General features: G+C 39.6%; 1 protein-coding gene and 1 pseudogene across 1 annotated transcript in view; both read left to right on the forward strand.

Moving 5' to 3' along the window:
* Positions 1 to 20,798, forward strand: part of LOC115682248 (uncharacterized) — a 106,723-nt gene extending 85,925 nt beyond the window's left edge. The window contains exon 5 of the mRNA XM_056313078.1: positions 20,667 to 20,798. Within this exon, the coding sequence (XP_056169053.1) occupies positions 20,667 to 20,768 (102 nt within the window). The 3' untranslated portion in view covers positions 20,769 to 20,798. The remainder of the gene's footprint in view (positions 1 to 20,666) is intronic.
* On the forward strand, positions 556 to 2,054 carry LOC115668090 (uncharacterized; annotated as a pseudogene).
* Positions 20,799 to 21,158: the final 360 nt, after the last annotated feature.

The raw sequence follows: 21,158 nt of genomic DNA on the forward strand, positions 1-21,158 counted from the left end.
AAAGAAAAAAAAATTCTATCACTGGATATGAATATATTTTGTGAAATCAGAGTACATGCACCTCGCCAATCCGGACGGATCTATATAAGTAATACAAATGAGACGGACTACACCAATATAATCAATATACAAATTCTTTTGCAAGAATACAATAATCTCTCTTGTTCGTCTTCCTCCTCCTACAGTAGAGCTATTTCTTTTAACTCGGAGAAAATTACAGACTTGGAATGAGTCCTCATTAGTTACTGGAAGACAAATAGCCACAAGATCTGAACGTGCATGAACATATATTTGATTCATTCACGTATTTGACTGGTTTTCATTTTGACCAACCAATTCTAATCTCTCCAAGATGATAATAACTGATATGCAGCAACTTGACTCTTCATTTGTTTCTGCCCTTCTCACTTCCCTCCGTTTCTTAACAATTTGGTCCTTAATATGTATAAATACTGCCACTGCACATATGATGATCGACCAAATCTCCGTTGTATCTACTCACAAGGAGCATAGACATAAGTCTCATCTTCCTCTCTGCATACAGTGACCCAAAGAATGGCGACAGACAAAGTGAGCTGGAAGCTTCTGGTCAACAAGAGCAACCAAACGGTGCTCTTTGCTGAAGCAGGCAAAGATTTTGTCGACTTCCTCTTCCATCCTTGCATTGCCGGTGGGAACGGTGATCCAGCTCCTCACGACAACCGGGATGGTGGGCAGTTTAGGCAATCTCTACGGCAGCGTCGAGAAGCTGAATGACGTGTACATCAAATCTTCCAAGAAAGACAGTCTCTTGAAACCCAAAGCACCCTCCTGTGTCTCTGAAATCCCACTTATATTGCCTGACACTTCTTCAGATTCAACGCCCAAAACCTACTACAGGTGCAATGACCGTTCGTATGGTAGCTGTTCAAGCTACGTGGCGGAGGACCCTTCTGCAAAATGTCCCCAGTGCAATAGTTCCATGAACCAAACATACACTCTTGTCAAATCAGTGGCTGATAACCCGACGGCTGCTGCGGCATCAGCAGCTGAATCAAACAGTAAGGGCGGTTTCGTGCAAGGGGTGGTTACGTACATGGTGATGGACGATCTGGAGGTGAAGCCAATGTCGACTATTTCGAGCATTACTTTGCTTAACGAGTTCAACGTGAAGGAGATTGGGCTACTCGAGGAGAAGGTGGTCAGCTTGGGAATGGACGAGGTAAGCCCATGCCATTCCCTGCGACTTGGTTATGTTTAGATTTTAGAATTGACTCAACGATTTATGTGAAAAATCTATTTTAAGAGACGTATAAATTACAAATGAATATTGACCGACGTGAGTTGTGTGAAAAAAGAAATTACTAGCTCTGTCCTATAAAAATATTCTCAACAAATTATTGGTATCTATCGATTATTCAAAATTTTAGCTTTTGTACAATCATTAGAGATGCTTGTAGGGTAAAACAAGATCGTGTTCGCCTCTAATACAGGGCTTAAAAAGTAACTGTCCTTTTTAATTATTTGATTTATAACTGTGAAGGGTATAAAGCTGTTGAGGACTTCATTTCACTCCAAGAAGGTTCTCACTGATGTCTTTGTCGGTGAGAAGTGAGAGAGATCGTGATCAAGTGGCTAATATATATAGTATGTGTGTGTGTGTGTGTGATATATGAAGTGTGGAGAGATATGTTCTGATTCGTCAAAGTTTATGCAAGACGTGCAGCGTGGATCGACCTTTCTAAGGTTTTTTTTTTTTGTGTGTGTGTGGAAATATTAGCATGTTTATGGTCTCCTTTTACGATATGAATGTATTAGTCTGGTTGTAAAAACGATGTGAGCATGCTAAAGAAAGAAAATACGTCTCATAGCCTATAATGAATGCTAAAAGCATATGTCGGACTCGTGGAACCAATATAGACACGCCATTCGTAAAATTAATCGTGCTGGAGAACGTTGGGTGACTAATTTTAAAGTAATTCGACAATGTCCCAGATAAGTTGGCACCTATGTCCCGTGGTTGGGTCCAATTGAGTGCCGAACTCTCAATCCATGATGAGTTGTCCTCGATACTCTATTGCATAAGCTCAGATATAAAGGGGAAAAAGACAATAGCTTGACTCGTCGCCTATGCCAGATCGGCTCAACTTTTTCTGAACTTGAGTCATGCTCAAGTAACTCGATTAGTTTGTCGAGTTCAGTTTGGGCTTAAAGATACTTGGCTCAATTTGCTCATGAGCCTAATCGAGTTTATTAATTTTTATATAGTTTTTCCTTCTTTTTTTTAGTGACAAATAATGTAAAATGTACTTATAATTATACTTCTTACTATGTAATTACGCTTCCATCCTTTAATACATTTTTAAACATAAACAAAAAGGGCGATTGCAAGTATTTCAAGCCAAGTTGAGTTTGATCGAGCGAGAAAAAATCAAGTATGTTGAGTTTTATATACTTAAGAACGAGTTGAGCTGAGTAATTCTCAAGCATGTCAGGTTTGTATCGAGTCTAGTTTGAGTAGAGAAAAAATGTACTCAATCGAGTTTGATTCGAGTTTTGGATTCGAGTTGGGTCAAGCTCAAGCCTAACATGTGTTTGTTAGAATCGACTCAACTCGACTTCACCCCTACATACATCTTACCTAATCTATTCAAATATAAGTATAGGGTGCGTTTGGTAACGCTTCTGTTTCTTTATTTTTCTGTTCTTTTGTTCCCTGGAATAAAAAAAGAACAGAAATTCATTTGGTAACGCATTTTATTTTTCTATTTCCTAGAATAGAAAAGTGGCCAAGAAATAGATTTGGAGCAGAGAAGTAGAAAAAATCTATTTCTTTGTTCCTAGAAATAGAAATAGAAATAGAAAGGTCCGGTCCTCAAGTCACGACCTCAGCTCCTCCTCCATCCTCCGTCGTCTGCAAACCGTCTCAAAGCACCGGTCCGGTCCATTCTCGGCAGAAATAATAAAAAATTATAAAAAATTAATTAAATTTAAAAAAATTTAAAAATTCCAAAAATTCGTAAAAATTAGAAAAATTCTCAGAAAATCCATAAAAATCAGAAAAACTCAGAAAACCCATAAAAATTTGCAAAATTCCGAAATTGAGAAAATTTAAAAAAATTCATAAAAAGCTTTCTGGAAAATAAAAAGAGACAAATTTTGGGAAAGTAAAAAGTTTTAATAAACTTTTCCCCAAAAAAAAAAAAATTCACATAATGGCTTAGAATAAATTAAAAAATTCCGAAAATTCATAAAAATTAGAAAAATTTCAGAAAAATCCCATAAAAATTAGAAAATTAAAAAATTCCCAAAATTCATATAAATCAGAAAAATTCTCAGAAAATCCATAAAAATCAGAAAAACTCAGAAAACCCTTAAATATTTGCAAAATTCCGAAATTGAAAAAATTAAAAAAATTTCATCAAAAATTTTCGGAAAAATAAAAAGAAACAGATTTAGGGAAAGTAAAAAATTTTAATAAATTTTACCCCAAAAAAATATAAAAAAATTCACATAATGGCTTAGAATACCTGTGGCCACCCACTTTGAGTGAAATTTAAATTTTTGAGGTGCCCAAGTGGTATTTTTGAAGATTCCTTACTTTAGGGATTAAAAGGGGTTTTAAACCCCTAAAAAGGATTAGACAAACCAATAAATCATGCTTATTGGTTTTTTTCACTTATAACTTGTACTTATAGTTAAATAAAAGATATAGATTTGAATGCAAAAAATTGAGAATAGATCTTTTTCTATTCCAGGAATAGAAATTTTGTGCAGTTACCAAACATATTTCTGTTCTAGAAATAGAAATTTTGTGCGGTTACCAAACGCATTATTTTGCTCATAAACTCTTCCAAGAAATAGAAATAGAAAAAAATTATTTCTGAAAAGAAATTGTTCCCAGAAATAGAAACGTTACCGTACGCACCCATAGTGGTCGTTGACACTTGATTTTTAGCCGACAAGTCCTAACAAAGGTAAAAACTCGAGATTATGGATCCTTAATCGCGATAGAGCCCGTTTCTCGGCCAAAAAGAGTATTTTTTTTTGAAGTTTTTCAAATTTCATAGCATTCTGTCTAAACTTAGGCATTGATTTCACTAATAATCCAATGATGTCTTTAGAGTTGACTTTTTGGTCAACCACTAAAGTCAACCTCGGTCAACATTTTTTGAAAATTTGAAAAATTGAAAAATCATCAAATCAATTCTTTGTAAACTTAATTAGACTTCCAATTGGTCAATTTCACAAAAAATGATCGAGAAATGACTTTTTAGCCAAACCGAAAATTTTGACTCTTGATCGGCAAATTTCAATATTCATTAATTTCTAGTCATTTTCTAGAGTAATTTCCTTCTCGACATTTGATCCGGTGGTTGTATCATATTCAATTTTCAAGCCAATTTCGAAAGATCGAGCTTGAGGTGGGTTGGCCAATTTTCGAGCGCCAATTTAGGGCCTCTATCGATCCTTCATGAGTAATGTCAGTTAGCACAATTTGAATCCGATTTAGCAAAATTAACTCAATTTCAATATCAATTTCAGCAAAATCATATCAATTTGGCGTAATTTGACTAGAACGACAAATTGAGACTGACAGGGAGGCCGTGTTAACCCAATTGACTTGATTTAATTCGACCCATCTTGATTTAATTCGACCCATTTGAGCCGAAGCCCAATTTGGCTGATTGAGCCTAATCAAGTGTGATGGCCAAACCCATGTGCCTAATTTGAGAATCAAGGCAATTAGAAGGCCTCAGGCCGACCTGGTCAACTCAAGTCTACTTGATTGGACCTAAATCGACCCGGCTCATTAGGCCAATCCACAAATTGGGCTCACCCGACCCACTTAGCCAAGACACTAAGCCCAATTAGAAAAATTAGAGCCGAATTGAACATTCGAAGGACCCCAGTCAACCCAGGCCAACCTAGATGGGCCCGAGTGGACTTGGCCCAATGGGCGGAACAAGTCAGCCCATCAAGATAGTCGGCCAGCCCTCTCCCTCACATGCCACAAATTACAAAAGTGCCACTCATCAAATTTGCCAAATTGCCATCAGTCCTTGTGAAGGTTAATCTTGACCATACATTGCATATTTGATCTTAGCCATCAAAATTGCCATGTCACCAATCCATGTGACAAAATTTCAGCCAATCATAAGCTTCCTTGGTCATCAAGCAAGCAACAAGAGCCATAGGACTAATCCTGTAATATTTGGATTTAAAAGAAAAGAAAAGAAAAGAAAAGAAAAGCAAAAGGTTGAAAAGTCAAAGGAATAGAAATGAGAGAGAAAAGAAAGGGGCACGTTCTGCTCCTTAAAAAGGAAGAGAGAGCAGACCGAGAGCTCTCAGCGGGAAAAGGGAAAGAGAGAAAGAGAGGAAAAGAGAAGGAAGAAGAAGAAGAAGAGAAAAGAGAAGAGGGTTTTGCGCCGCGGGGATTTCGTTAAGCCGATTCGACTTCGATTAGCAACGTCCGGTAAGTATTCGCCCCCCTCATTCGTTCAATCGGAATATTTTTCCGAGTTAGGGCTCAATTTCGGAATTATGTGTTATTTGAGCGGCGAAGTCCGATTTTTGATGCGTTGAGCTGCATATTTTTATAGAATTGATAGTTTGTGGTATTGTGGAGCCGTGGGATTTTACGGATCTTGATTTGGACCTACGGTTTGCCTAATATGAATTTTTGAAGTTGGCCGCGCAAGGTGAACAGTGCGCAACCAGCCGCTTTTAGGCTGATTTTCGTCGGTTTTCGGCTCGATTTTGGGACGGCCAAGTTGGGGTTCTTGTAGTGCTCTGAGTGGGCTTTCTATTGACTATAAGCTCGCTTGGAACGGGGTTCGGTGGAGGAATTTATGGTGCGATCAAGTTTCGCGTTTAAACTCCGCGTTGCGAACGGTTTGGATAATCGCTTTGGAGAAGCGATTTATGGGCGCCTTTGAGTTGTCTTGTTAGCATTTAAGCGTCGTTTAGTCGTTTCGTAGTTTTTTTACTTGGTTTTGATGTCGATTCTCGTTTAATTGTTAGGATTACGAGATCGTCGGTTCGAGTGAGCGTGATTGTTTGATTTTCGGGGATTCCAGGTGAGTGGTACTATCTCTTCTTTGGTTTTATAAAAACCATATCTCGAAGAAATTATGATTCGATATAAATATATATGTTGAACTTAAAGAGCATTCTGTTGCATAAATTGGGATCGAGCATTTACTACTTTTTAGTATTTGAGAATGACTTGAGAATCGTTTTTGGAAATGTATTATGAAAGGATACATTTGTATATTGCGTTATGAACTAGTTTATGAAATGAGTTCGGAAATTATTCAATAAATGCTCTACGAAATGTATTTCTGGCGGATGAGCTGTATTGTGAGAAAGTTATTTGTTTGGTTTATGAAATGTATTATGGATTGAAATTTTGATATTGGATGATGATTGTTTGATGCTCAATATGACTGTGAACCCATTGAGGGGTTTTGGGGTATGCATACCGGGTTTAGGATATCCTTCTGGGCCGAGCCACCGGCTTTGTAGGTGGATACCTTGCCAAGGGGGAAACTTGGTAGTCTTGTCACAAGGCTTTGTGTCGTGACCATGGTTAGATATTGAGCAATAGATTGGTCAATGGAATGGACCATCGACGTTTGATGCGATATGAGATTCATCAATGGAATAGACCATTGACGTGTGATTTGAGATTAGTCAATGGAATGGACCATTGATGTGGTTTTTTTATAGAGATTGATCAATGGACTTGACCATTGATAGTTTGAATTGTGATGGTGGATTTAAATGTGTATTTGTGACTTGTACAAAGTTTTGATGAAATGAAATAACTCTTATGTGATTCTATATGTATTTTAAACCTTGGGTTTGGCTTCTAAAGTTCTGGTATTGCTTTGTATACATGCATAGTGATTGCTCGATCTACTTAGAAGAGATGTACTATTCACTGAGCTGTGGTTGCTCATCCCTCTCTTTCCCAAACCTTTTAGGTTCTTTGTTTAGTAGCCAATAGAACGACAGCGATGTCATTGGGACTCTTGGGTGGTTTGAGGCTGCGTCCTTTGGGCGAAAGGACGGCCGTGTCATTCCCCATCTTGGTAGGTTTCGGGGTGTGACATTTGTTGGTATCGGAGCTTAGGTTATGATTTTTGGGGTATAGAGTCTATGGGACGTTGTGAGCTTGTGTGTTAGTTTATAGCGTATTAGTCTTTTATTGAATACTATGGTGTATGTTTCTTTTGGAATCCAGGTGACCGTCAATTCTGATTTAGAGAAACGTGCTTTGCCTTGTAAGAGATAACAAAGGCAAGCGAGTTGTTACTTTTGATACCAAGAATGTATCTTAAGGTTTTCAATGTGCGGTTTTGGCAAGAAAATAAAGGGGGAGATATTTGGCGAGTCACAACTCAAGATGTGTACTCTTGAATAGGACCGGTTGTCATCGACCATGGATAAACAAAAATACAAGGAGTTTTGAGTTTCTAGTGCATCAGAAAGTGTAGTGTCAATAGGTGAAGATGGAATTAGTGGTGGTCGGGAAGAAAATCTAGCTAGAGCTAGGGATTGTGATGGTCAAGGTCAGAGGGAGGAATCTCTTACTGTGGAAATTGTTGTAGATGAGGGTGCGTTTAGTAATGGAGATGATATAATAGTCGAGGTTACGGATTTTGAAGTTTTTGTAGATGGCATTTGCAGACCCGTTGATGAAAATCTGAAAGCTAAAGGCAATTGTGATGCGTCGGCTGGCAAAAATAGGGAGTTGGAGAGAGATGTAAAGTCTTTGTGGGAAGAAATTAAGGGCTTTAATGGGTGCTATAGAGTGTTCTCTCCCTAGTGGAGTAGGCAAGTCTCGACCCTACATGTCCCAGATAAACAGTGAAGGAGTTACAAAACAAGAACGTGCAACTTACGTACAATCAAGTGGGGCACGCTTGGCGGGTTCGGAAAATTATGTACACTTTTTGCAAGAAGAAATTCAAATGAGGAAGAAGTGGAGAAAGATGTAAATGCACAAGTTGAAATATTCATTTTGCAAAAGTTTGTTGGAGATTTGGAAGCAAAGAATTTATACCTTTAATTAGAATGTGAGAAACATGTTGGAGCCTCCAAATTATCCAATAACTTGATTAATGAACTGGAGAGTGAAAATCTTGAGCAGCCGGCAAAAAGGGAAATGCTAGTAGATGAAATTGGAAGGTTGAAGACAACATTTTATCAAGTGTTCAAGACTCATTCAAATTAATGCGGAAGTCGGGTGGGAAGGTGAGATCACAAGACAGCATATACTTTCCCAACTTGACAAATTGCCTCTAGAGCATATTTTGGACGAGGTATGGACAATTAAAGAAATCACTGACAAAGAACAGGGATGAAGAGCAAAAGTTGCTGGTTGAGATAGGTTATTTTTCTTGGTTAGAAAAGGAGAATTTATATTGGAAGTCTTGATATGCGGCGATATTTGGTATGATAAGAATTGATCTTAGAAGTTATAAGCTTGAATTGACATGTGAGACAGAGATTTACTTATGGTAAATAGGTGCGATCAACTTATGAACTTCTGAATAGCAGGTTATGATCTTACTCTAAAATTTTGTGGAACTAGTGGAGGCTGTCAGTTTCAGTTGTAGTTTTCGGTAAAATGGTAACACGAGGTGAGTGTTTCAGTCTTTGAATTAAGAAGAGATAATTTTAAGTGATGATTCTTTAAGTTGAGAACTTGAGACCATTGAATATAATGGAAACTAGATATGTTCTTATCTCAGTGATTTGGGAAGTTGTAAACATTCAATCGTAAGTGATGATCTCTTAGGTGGTAATATTTTTTAGATGAGATTTATGGATAAATTGTTTGGGGAGATAGTTGAGATTGGAAATTTGAATAAGTGGATCTTGTCTTGAGAGTATTAAGAGTTAATTATCCCATGATATTAGATTGACAAATTTTGAGATAATTTTATCAATAATCTCTTCTTGAGGTGTTAGTAAAGACAGGAAAAGAATTCGAAAGTTTTTGTGCAATAAATAAGAGTTGATTTGCGCGAATCTTCAAGTGGATGATGTGATGTTCTTGGACTATGTACGTAATTGAAGTAAATGGAATGTTGAAAGGAGAATAGACAACTTGTGGAAATTCAGGTTGCGATATGTTTTGATTTGATAGATATTCTGTGGATTATATTTCAAGTGTTAGCGAATGATTATCAACTTTATGGTACTAGAGAAAATTGTCACAACGATATTTTGTTAATTGATGATACTTTGGAGATAGTAGAGACTATGTAGGAATTGATAATTTGGAGATAGTTTGGATACTAGTATACTGCGGTAGTATGATATTTTAGGCATGACAGATTGCAAGCAATAATTTTCGGTGGATTGATTTGAGGAAAGTAATACAAAATGGGGAGACTAAGCAATAGATGTGAAATTTGGTGATAATTAGTAGAAGTGGACGGAAAAAGGAATTTCAGAATTTTGGTGACACAAATGGTAAAGTTGGGCTTATGCTTGTAGACAGTTGAAATCGCATGGCGGCATTACTTGTATGATAAAAATGCAAAGTCTTTATGGATCACAAGAGCTTAAGGTATATTCTTACGTAAGCAGAATTGAATATGAGGCAGAGGAGATGGTTGGAGCTTCTGAAAGATTATGATTGGTTTGTCCATTTATACAAGCAAGGCAAGCGTAGTAGCAAATGCCTGGTATGTCTTCTGGAAGTGACAACTTTACTCGCTACTTGGAAGTTTATTCTCGAGGATATGAGCAAATTGGACTTGAAAGCTACATGAGTGATTGTTGATCGATTGACCAAGTCCGAACACTTTTTTTTTTGTCATATCAAGTTGGCTTGTTCTTGCACACCAAAGGATGTTTACGACAAGATAAAGGTCTAGATTGTTGAAAATACTGGAATTCGGGAAGAGCTAGACTCCAGTGAAGGTGGGGATGAATCCATGAGTGCCAATTCGGATAAACTAGTAGAGTATATAAAAACGTTGTCTCAATGCTCATCTAGTGGAGGTATTCGGCTAGATCTTGTAATGGCTAAGGCACAGTTGTTGGCCTTCTACAGACAGAAAGGTTACAAAAAACTTCTTGAACTACAATTTTGTGAAGGCTTGATGGAAAGTATTGCTAAAGCTCTAAATTCCGATGGCAATAATCATGTGGGCAATAACACAAAATTTAGTACTCTGGTTTATGAGAACATGATGGTCTCCTATCGGCGAGATGGTTTGAAAGCCCCCAAAGTTTCGTCTCACGAGCACAAAAATCACTTGAAGGATATAACTGATTGTAAAAAGAAAGAAGTTTGGCTGAATCGATAGATGATTCTACGGATTATTAGATGAGGAAACTAATCTTGATGGTAAAGCTTCTGTGTGCTGGTCATTTGGGGTATGGTCTAGATGGAAATTCTATCAATTGACAATTGATAATAAGATGGTATACGAAGTCCTCGAGAACTAATTATTTCTCCAAATCATGCTAGAAGGACTTTCCACTCATGAAAAGGAAATCTAGTATGAAGATTTGTATGTACTGCACGTCACAAATCCCGAAGGTTTTGCAAGAATGGTCAGACTAGTTTCTGTTCTTTGATGCTTATGTGAATGAACTATGAACTACTTTTTGTGATCGAATAATTTTGGAGGTGATGATAAACTTGAAATAGAAAAAGACGCAAAACTGATTTTGATCGGAGGCGCAGCGAAAGCATGGTGGACCTTTGGAATATGCTGGTAAAGCTTAAAGAAACAGAATAGTTTATTTAGAATATATGTGAAGATGCAATGGCAAAATCACACAGGGAGCCTTCTTGGGAAATTTTTAGGAGGAGGAAACACGCAAATATCCTTATTTGTTTGTTCATTGAGGTAAGTGCAAATTTCGAGAACGAAATTTTTGTAAGGAGGGGAGAATGTAATATTTGGATTTAAAAAAAAAGAAAAGAAAAGAAAAGAAAAGCAAATGGTTGAAAAGTCAAATGAATAGAAATGAAAGAGAAAAGAAAGGGGCATGTTCTGCTCCTTAAAAAGGAAGAGAGAGCAGACCGAGAGCTCTCAGCGGGAAAAGGGAAAGAGAGAAAGAGAGGAAAAGAGAAAGAAGAAGAAGAAGAAGAGAAAAGAGAAGAGGGTTTTGCACCGCGGGGATCTCGTCAAGCCGATTCGACTTCGATTAGCAACGTCCGGTAAGTATTCGCGCCCCTCGTTCGTTCAATCGGAATATTTTTCCGAGTTAGGGTTCAATTTCGGAATTATGTGTCATTTGAGCGGCGAAGTCCGATTTTTGATGCATTGAGCTGCGTATTTTTATAGAATTGATAGTTTGTGGTATTGTGGAGCCGTGGGATTTTACGGATCTTGATTTGGACCTACGGTTTGCCTAATATGAATTTTTGAAGTTGGCCGCGCAAGGTGAACAGGCGCAACCAGCCGCTTTTAGGCTGATTTTCGTCGGTTTTCGGCTCGATTTTGGGACGGCCAAGTTGGGGTTCTTGTAGTGCTCTGAGTGGGCTTTCTATTGACTATAAGCTCGCTTGGAACGGGGTTCGGTGGAGGAATTTATGGTGTGATCAAGTTTCGCGTTTAAACTCCGCGTTGCGAACGGTTTGGATAATCGCTTTGGAGAAGCGATTTATGGGCGCCTTTGAGTTGTCTTGTTAGCGTTTAAGCGTCGTTTAGTCGTTTCGTAGTTTTTTTACTTGGTTTTGATGTCGATTCTCGTTTAATTGTTACGATTACGAGATCGTCGGTTCGAGTGAGCGTGATTGTTTGATTTTCGGGGATTCCAGGTGAGTGGTACTATCTCTTCTTTGGTTTTATAAAAACCATATCTCGAAGAAATTATGATTCGATATAAATATATATGTTGAACTTAAAGAGCATTCTGTTGCATAAATTGGGATCGAGCATTTACTACTTTTTAGTATTTGAGAATGACTTGAGAATCGTTTTTGGAAATGTATTATGAAAGGATACATTTGTATATTGCGTTATGAACTAGTTTATGAAATGAGTTCGGAAATTATTCAAGAAATGCTCTACGAAATGTATTTCTGGCGGATGAGCTGTATTGTGAGAAAGTTATTTGTTTGGTTTATGAAATGTATTATGGATTGAAATTCTGATATTGGATGATGATTGTTTGATGCTCAATATGACTGTGAACCCATTGAGGGGTTTTGGGGTATGCATACCGGGTTTAGGATATCCTTCTGGACCGAGCCACCGGCTTTGTAGGTGGAGACCGTGCCAATGGGGGAATCTTGGTAGCTTTGTCACAAGGCTTTGTGTCGTGACCGTGGTTAGATATTGAGCAATAGATTGGTCGATGGAATGGACCATCGACGTTTGATGCGATATGAGATTCATCAATGGAATAGACCATTGATGTGTGATTTGAGATTAGTCAATGGAATGGACCATTGATGTGGTTTTTTATAGAGATTGATCAATGGACTTGACCATTGATAGTTTGAATTGTGATGGTGGATTTAAATGTGTATTTGTGACTTGTACAAAGTTTTGATGAAATGAAATAACTCTTATGTGATTCTATATGTATTTTAAACCTTGGGTTTGGCTTCTAAAGTTCTGGTATTGTTTTGTATACATGCATAGTGATTGCTCGATCTACTTAGAAGAGATGTACTATTCACTGAGCTGTGGTTGCTCATCCCTCTCTTTCCCAAACCTTTTAGGTTCTTTGTTTAGCAGCCAATAGAACGACAGCGATGTCATTGGGACTCTTGGGTGGTTTGAGGCTGCGTCCTTTGGGCGAAAGGACGGCCGTGTCATTCCCCATCTTGGTAGGTTTCGGGGTGTGACAAATCCAACGGCTAGGATTTGAAGGGGATTCAAATTTTTCCTCTAAATTCTAAGATCAAAACTCTCTCTCTCTCTCTCTCTCTCTCTCTCGCGCGCGCGCGCTTGCGCTTGGGGACATGCTCCACGCTGTCCCTCCTCATCCTCCGATTCCTTGCCGATCTTGGCTCCCCTCTGGCAACACCTCGGCCTCGGCCTATCACGATCGGTCTCCTTGGTGTCTCCTTGATGTGGTGGTGACCGGCGCTCCCCCTATTGGCCGTCGGAAGTTGCACAAGGTAGGTCCAGATTACAAATTTCGATGATCAATTCTATATGATCATCCAATGAAGCTCAATCTAATCGTAGTCCAAAATCGAAGTTATAACTTCGATCTATGATTAATTGGAGCTAGGATGTGATGGAATTTTCCGAAATCGGATTGAAAATTGGACTTGGAACTAGCTTAATTTCATGGAATCGATGTCTAATTGCATGTTAGATAAGCCTTAGGATGCTTGTCTTTGTGTGGCCGAGTCTCCTTTAATGTCAATTGAGATTGATTTCCGAAGTTCATACGTTAATTAGGCTAGAATTCGAATGTTTATGTATGATATCTTAGAAATCCAGCTCAATCTCGTGTTTAATCAAAGTTTTATTGATCATTTCCGTGGAAATTCCTCATGTAGCCAAGCCTCCAGGATGTTGATTAGTGTTCATTTTGATGATTGATTAGCTTGGGATGATCACATGTTAGAGGTCTGTTGATTAGAGTAGTTTTGATGAGGATTTGTGTATGTTGTTGTGTATAGATGGTTGATTTAGGATGTGTTTGATGAACGAAGCTTTGAAATTGTTCATGTATGTGCTTGTGTGTCCATCTGAGTAGGTTGAAGATAGCCTATAGTTCTGGAAATTAGCTGGAGTATACTTGAATATGCTCGAATGTTCATGGACATGAGTGTGAAGATGCAAATCACTTTCTGGAAACACTAGAGTCTGGCTGACCTTAGTCCGTTATTTGATTTTTTGTGTTTCCAATCTGGAAAAATGTTCTTCATGAAAGTTAAAGTCAAGATCATAAGCTTTCCATTGATACCAAGATCATTGAAAACGAAGCTCATTTGATCCATCATACGTTTGATCAAAGTACGAATCAGATTCGGTGCTTTGATCCAGAAAATCTATTCCTACGTCCTCTGGACGTGTTTTGTAATTTACTCACAGCTGGAGTCCTTTTTTGCAAAAAATATTAAAATTAAAGTTGTTCAGCAGGTCCTTAAATGTAAATCTGGAAAGTTTCATAATTTTTTAAATGTTTTTGAGCTTGTTTACTATTTTTCCCGCATTTTTCAAAAACTGGATCGGAACTGAGTCAGTTTCGGAGAAGTCAGTCTAAATTTAAAAATTTGGGTCTTTCGGGTCACAATCGGTGAAAATGGTCTTAATGAACAGTAAGCTACACTTTCTAAGCTTTCATTTTCTGCTCGTTTCATTCGATGGGTAGGTCATTAAGCCATTCGGTTGAATTAAAACATAATCGTGCAGAATTAAGACAAAAACTGAAAAGTGCCCCTCTTGGGTCACTAAACTGTTTACTTGATGCCAAGGCTAATTAAACTAATTGCATGCCTTAGCTAGCCTTGCGTGTGGATGATTAGATGTATGATTAGGCTTTCCACGCATGTCCTTCCGCGGGTAGTTTAGATGGGTGATTATAATTTAATTTGGAGTAAATGATGTTAGTCTACCACTTTGTGAGCACAAATGGAGGTTAATATTCAATGAACCCCTAGTTTGATTAGGAGGTGGTTGGGTTAATCGAATTGCATGGGCGAAATCAAAATTCCCGAGCCCGTTTCGAATTGCTTGATTATTTGCCCATTAGTGAACTTCCTAAGTGATTGCTTTGAATGAGTGCTTGATGTGAATGTTGAATGGAAACCGACACCGACGGCGGTGGCCGTGTCACGCCCCGTACCCTACGAAGTGCTAACATCCCTACCTTGGTCGATTGCAGTGCGACGTCCCAGGAAACGTCGCCGACCCAACGCCCAACAGAGAACAAGCACAAGCGGAAACAATTAAATAAACAACCCTGACAATTATAAAATACGAGCCAAGGATAGCCAAGCAATAAACACGATCACAGCAGAAAATAGGTACATACTTACATTACTATAGAAAACCTTTTTACAATACCCATCAAACAACAAAAGCGAGCAGTACAAACAGTCAACAGCCACTGGGTCAAAATGGTAAGTGGCTAGGGTGCTCTTAGGGATCCCAGTCAGGATTTGAGGATTCCGAGGATTCATCCAACTGCTCCTCTGACTCCATATCTGCTGCTCCGTCTCCACAGGGGTGCATGCTCAACGACCGCTGAATGCGATGCGGTATCCCAGAAAGAGGTGGTGACCTCGGCATTCTACGGTTGGGGGTCTGAAATGTTTCGGTTTACACAACCGTGAGACGAATCTCAGTGAGTTCAACCCCTAAACCTAGGCTAGGCTAGCATGCAATCTCCTGACCGGAAATAAACACTCAAAGTATAACACAACAATGATCACACAAGTCTCTGACCCTGCAGGTTAGATAGTTCAACATCTAATAATCACGGCACATACGTGGCACACATAGTCACACGTATGCCAAACACATGCTCCTGCACCGAGTCTCACACACTCGCACGCTAATTCATGCATTCTTATGCATGCAAATGTTGTTAGCATGTCATATGCATTTTCCGGTCCACTGGCCCACACTGGCACACTGGCAATCGCCCGATTTATTATTTATTACGACTCGAGTCGACAATATTCACGGCCCGGTGCGTCTAGCCTGCTTCAAAGTGCATGAGGTGCAGCAACCGATCTGGCCCAGTGTCTCTAGCCTGCTTCAAAGTGCATGAGGCACAACACTGATCTCCTTACGAACCAGAGCCTGCTTCAAAGTGCATGAGGATGGTCGCCTTCCGGACGTACCGGGCATCGTCCTGCTTCAAAGTGCATGAGGACGGCATCGACCCGAAGGTCACGACCCGAAGGCCCTTAGGTGATCACACAACCCATTATTATCTGAACCCCGCGTAACACGCATCAGGGTATTTTATGTGATCACATGCTCATGACAGGCACGCAGTCTCACACAATTTCATCACAAGCCTCATTCTCGGCATTCATAATGCGTGCCATGAAATACAACATGAGCATCCACATAACATAGGCACAGGCACACAGTTCAATCAAAGTCATTCCACAATGCCTAATTCACAAGCCACGTGCTTACTTGGCCTATTAATACTGTGCGGCCAAATTCCAAATACACAATTCAAGCCATCAATTGGCCAATCACACTCCGCACGATTCAGCCACACAAGCACGCAATATAGCATTTCGCAATTAAACACAATTGATCATCAATCAATCAACAACCAATCATTCTGGGTAATTCTGGCTATTCAGCTAATAATTCTTGCTGTCCATTATAATCCGGTACATTCCTCAAAAATATGGACAGCCGCTATTTTCTCAATCCGGGCCCAATAATTGTCCATAATAATCCCACTAAATTCCTCGGATTTTATTTCCACTAATCAGTCCTCAATCCAGTCCGAATTATACACCGATAATACCTAAACCAGTCCAAAAAAACGCACTATCAGTCCTAATCCGGGTTTAGGAATTTTACTCACTTAATTTCTAAACCACGGCGACGGGGAACGGCGGCCGATCACTGATGAACAGTGAAACCGGCGGCGGAATTCCCGGGCGCGTACTGTTCACGGCGGTACTGTTCACGGAGGCGTACGGACACTGTACGGACTGCGAGGGAACGATGGCTGGCGAGACGGCGGTGACGGCCACGGCGGGTCGTACGGACGGCGGCGTATGGACGCTACAGTACCGACCGTACGGGGACACCGTACGGACGGGGACGGTCGGCGTCGTACGGTGAGGCTGGACGGCTGGGTGGCGACGGTGCGGCGATCGGAGCTCCGGCGAAGCTCCGGCGGCCCTATTTGCCGAACGGAAAGAGAGAAAAAGAGGGAGAAAGAGAGAGAAATAGAGAGAGAAATGGGTTGGGTGTGGCTGAGACTGAGGCCGGGGACAGAGGTGGTCGACGACGAGGCACGGTGGCCAGCGGCGGCGCTCCGGCGGCCGGCGGCGAGCTCCGGCAAAGCTTGCCGAGAGAGAAAAAGAGAGAAATGGAGAGGGAGCTGCTGGCTGGGGGCTGTTCTGGCCGAGAGAAATGAAGAGGAGAGAGAAACTGGTCTGACCAGGTCAAGAAATAGCAGCCCCTTGCGCCACGTGTCACCGATCCGAGCCATTTGACCAAAACGCTCCTAATCTAACGGTTCTAATTCGATCCTATCCAAAAAGTGAAGGGTAAAATGGTCTTTGGGGCCAATAATGCAGCTGATAAACCCTCCATAATTATCCAAAAATTTTCCCAAAAATTCGGACTCGAAAACGGCCCAGGGGCAAAACCGTCATTTTTCCGGCCCCGGGGCGAAATTCCAATTTTTGCACGTACCAACCCTCCATGAGCGTGGCCAACATAATGTGGTGTCGGAATCGCGAAATTCATCGCGCAAGCCTTCGAAAATCCACGTCGAAGTTTCGGGAATAAAATAATATTATTTTTTCAATTTTTGTCGAAATTCTAATTTTTGGCCATAACGACTCCTGGTATGCGTGGCCACCCAAAAAAGGCGTCGGCCTCGAAAAATAACCTCATTTGGCCTCGAAAAACAACGATGGCGTCCCGAGGGGCAAAATTGTAATTTTTTCACCCCCGGACCGAAATTCCAATTTTTACTCGTACTAACTCCGAACGTGTGTGGCCAGCGTGATATGACGTCAGATTCCCAAAAATAGTCTCTTAAGCCTTCGAAAATCGGTATCAAAGTCCGGGTCCAATTTCGTGACTAAAACTCGCTCGATTTCCAATTTTAAGGTCTCTCACTAACGGACGGCTGTCTAGAGGTTACGCGTATCGACCTAGGGTTATCCGAGTCATGACGGTCCTGATCATTGAGAGAATGAGAAATTATCACCAATCCCAGAGGTCACGATCGTCCGGTTTAAGTTCAGGATTGGTTGGCCACGTGCACTCTCGGTCATGCAGAATCACCTGCGATCCGATTGTACATCGTTGGCCTTGGCCAAACCAAATCCGTTACTTTTCCTAAGATCGATTCACATTGATTTATAATATTCTCTCATCATTTCTCGTGATCAGTGTCCGCTTCGCGATCGGATCCTTGGCTCACGTACCGCTTTCTAATTGGCCATACCCTATTGGTTAGTATCCCGAGAGTGATCAGCTCTAGGTGAGACTTACTAAAATGAAATGCGAAATATTGTCAATTTTATTGATCCCGGAACTACATCGAAATTCGGGCTGTTTCAGGCCGTGAGCTTGAAGACCGGCGGTCGATGAGAAGCCAAGGAGTTGGTCCAAAATAAGTATAGCTTAGGCTAGTATAGTTAATGAACTTAGGATTTAATGAACAATCTAGCCTAGGTCTTAGCTAGTAAATAAAAATCACTTAGACTTAGCATCATTCTTTTAAGAAATGTCTAGTTTAGATTAGGTTAGGCTCATCACTTAATAAAATGAGTAGATTTAGGTGTGTAAATAGGAATAGTCTCTAATCTCAAGCTTACGGGGGTTCATGTCCCAAGGCTCAATAACAACGCATTGTCTATTCTTTTCCCTACTTAGTATCGGGTTTAGCTTACGGAGGAGGCTTATAATGAGGCCATGTACATTCTTTGCCCGACTTGTATGGGGTTTTCATTTTCCATACCTTTACTTAGATGCTTTCAATACTTGAGTGTTTCTTTACTGCATTGCACTTCAATAAATTGTTTGTTAATTTCTCTTTCTAGAATGGACAGGACTCGTTAAGGATCATAATTAACCATCTCTAGAAAATTTGCATGATCACTTAAGCGGCTTTGATACCTTTAGGACTGTCGTGACCTCGCCGAACGGTGCACCATCTAGGGGTTAGCTAATGGATTACTAAGTTTTCACCTAGTTCGCTCTCCCAAGCCCATACTAATACGCAACTTAAGGTTCAAGTTTCTTAACATGCCAAATTATTTCAACTAAGAGTTGCCACTAATCTAATTTTTGGTGAGTTAGTTATAAACTCAAGTAAAGTATCAAGAGAATTACTTTACTCCTGCGAACAATAGATTATGGATTCGGGGACTTGATTACGCTAGATCACTCTAATGCCCTTTCGGTACATTTTCTCTTTTTATTTTAAAAATGTTTAGCAGGTAGCTTGGATTCATTGTAACTTAGCTACTAACATGTGAGGTGATCATGCGGGTGCGCAACCATTAATGAAACACCCAATAATCAAAGCGATAAATAAATTGCAAGGGTGAGGAGGGAATTTACTTACCTCGAAGCAACACAATCATCTGCACTAAACGTTAATTAGAAACACACATCTTAACCTAAATATGATTCTAATTACCACACAATTTCAATAAATTCTTTTTGTGTTTTCTCTTATTTAATGAGAACTCAACTATGTGCAATGCATATGATGTAAACTTATTCTAAATGCAATGACGTAGAAAATATTATCTACTCTAGCATGGCATGCTATTTAACTACATGACCTAATTCTAATGATGGGCAAGAATTAATGCAACTATTCTAGCATTACATGCAATCCTAATTAAATAACTCTAACATACAAGCTATATGACATGCAATTAATGACGTGGCATGACATGGAATTTATGCACCTAATTCTATATGACGTGCAATTTCTAATTAAATGAGCCTAATATTCAAACTATATGACATGCACGTGACATAGCAATATGATATGACCTAGACTACATGACATGCATATGCTATTTTTTAATATTTTTTTAAAATTCGGAATTAATTAAATACCCTAATTTAAGCATGCAATCTATCCTAGAAAAGAATCTAACTTATTCTAAGATGATGTTTTTGGTATTTTTTAAAATTAAATTCGTAATTAATAAATAATGAAAATGAATTATCTTGATTAAGATATTATCCAATTCGTCTTAGGAATTAAACTAGGTTGCAACAATGCGATGAGCAAGGAACTGTCGTGGGTCGCAGGACCAGCTGCCGGTGCCCCATCCTCAGCCAAGTTACCCGATGGAAAGGGTGGTTATGTGAGAGGCGTCATCACGTACATGGTGATGGACGATCTGGCTGTAAAGCCCATGTCCACCATCTCTTGCATTACTCTCCTCAACAGGTTCAATGTGCACGAAAACGGGGATCTCGAAGAGAAGGTGATCGACTTTGGCTTGGACGAGGTAAGGACCGCAAAAGTCGCAACCTCTTACAAATATTTTGACCACATATGAAATTCAACAATGAAATCTGATGGTTTGATTTTCAACTAGTGGTTGTATGTCTGTTCGGTACAATGGCATAAAGGAATAACCGGTTCCTAAGCTACTACAATGTTTGTATGAGATTAGAAGGTTTGATCCATCCCATCGCTATTTGGTTAACTCATCAACAAAGAGCACATCAAAGCGCAGATATATGGAAGAAAAAACTAAGATTCCTTTCTAAATACTGAGATATATCCTATAAACACATCTCCAAACCTATGTATCAATATGCTTTAACACCCGTTGCCTGCATTAATTCTTCAACTTATATGACCAGACTTTTTTAGAAGGTATAAAGATTTTTTATCAAGTTCTTATTATGTGAGCCACTGCAAAAGTTCTATTACTGTTTGCTAGAAACCTGAAGTACGCATTCTAAAACATGCGAAAAAAGCAGCCACGGTGTCTTTTCTCAAGCACCCCTTATTCATAACTTGTCTTGTGCCGTGTGATCTTTACTCAGGCCATAAAGCTGTTGAGCGCTTCATTGCACTCCAAAACGGTTCTCATAGACATATTCAGCGGGGTTCTCACAGACAGATTCAGCGGGGAAGGACCTCAGTGAAACGCTATTCTTCAACTTCGGAAACTTTTCGTTCATATCGGCTTCCTGGGTTAGTTTATTCTTGCTACTATGTAATATGCTGATGAAGCTATTCAATCCGTGATGTGAGATTAGTCTCTATTATATATTAGCTTACTAAGAAATTAGTTCCTGAGTGATGATTGATATGCGGTACTATGGTGTCTAAGACGTAGGTTGCTTCTAATGTACATATGCTTGTCATGTCGCACGAATGTGTTTTGTGTGCATTGATCCGTCTGGTTCAAGAAATCGATCGATTTACTATGAACCAACATCCCAAAGAAATTGAGAACGTCTGTGAGATAAGTGCGACAATCACACGATTAGTAAGTAATAATAGGGTAGCACCAAAATTCCTCAATGTCTACT

The sequence above is a fragment of the Syzygium oleosum genome, unplaced genomic scaffold, assembly GCF_021117445.2.
Source record: "Syzygium oleosum isolate NSW1041296 unplaced genomic scaffold, Sole_v2.1 Sole_v2.07, whole genome shotgun sequence".
Classification (NCBI taxonomy): Eukaryota; Viridiplantae; Streptophyta; class Magnoliopsida; order Myrtales; family Myrtaceae; genus Syzygium; species Syzygium oleosum.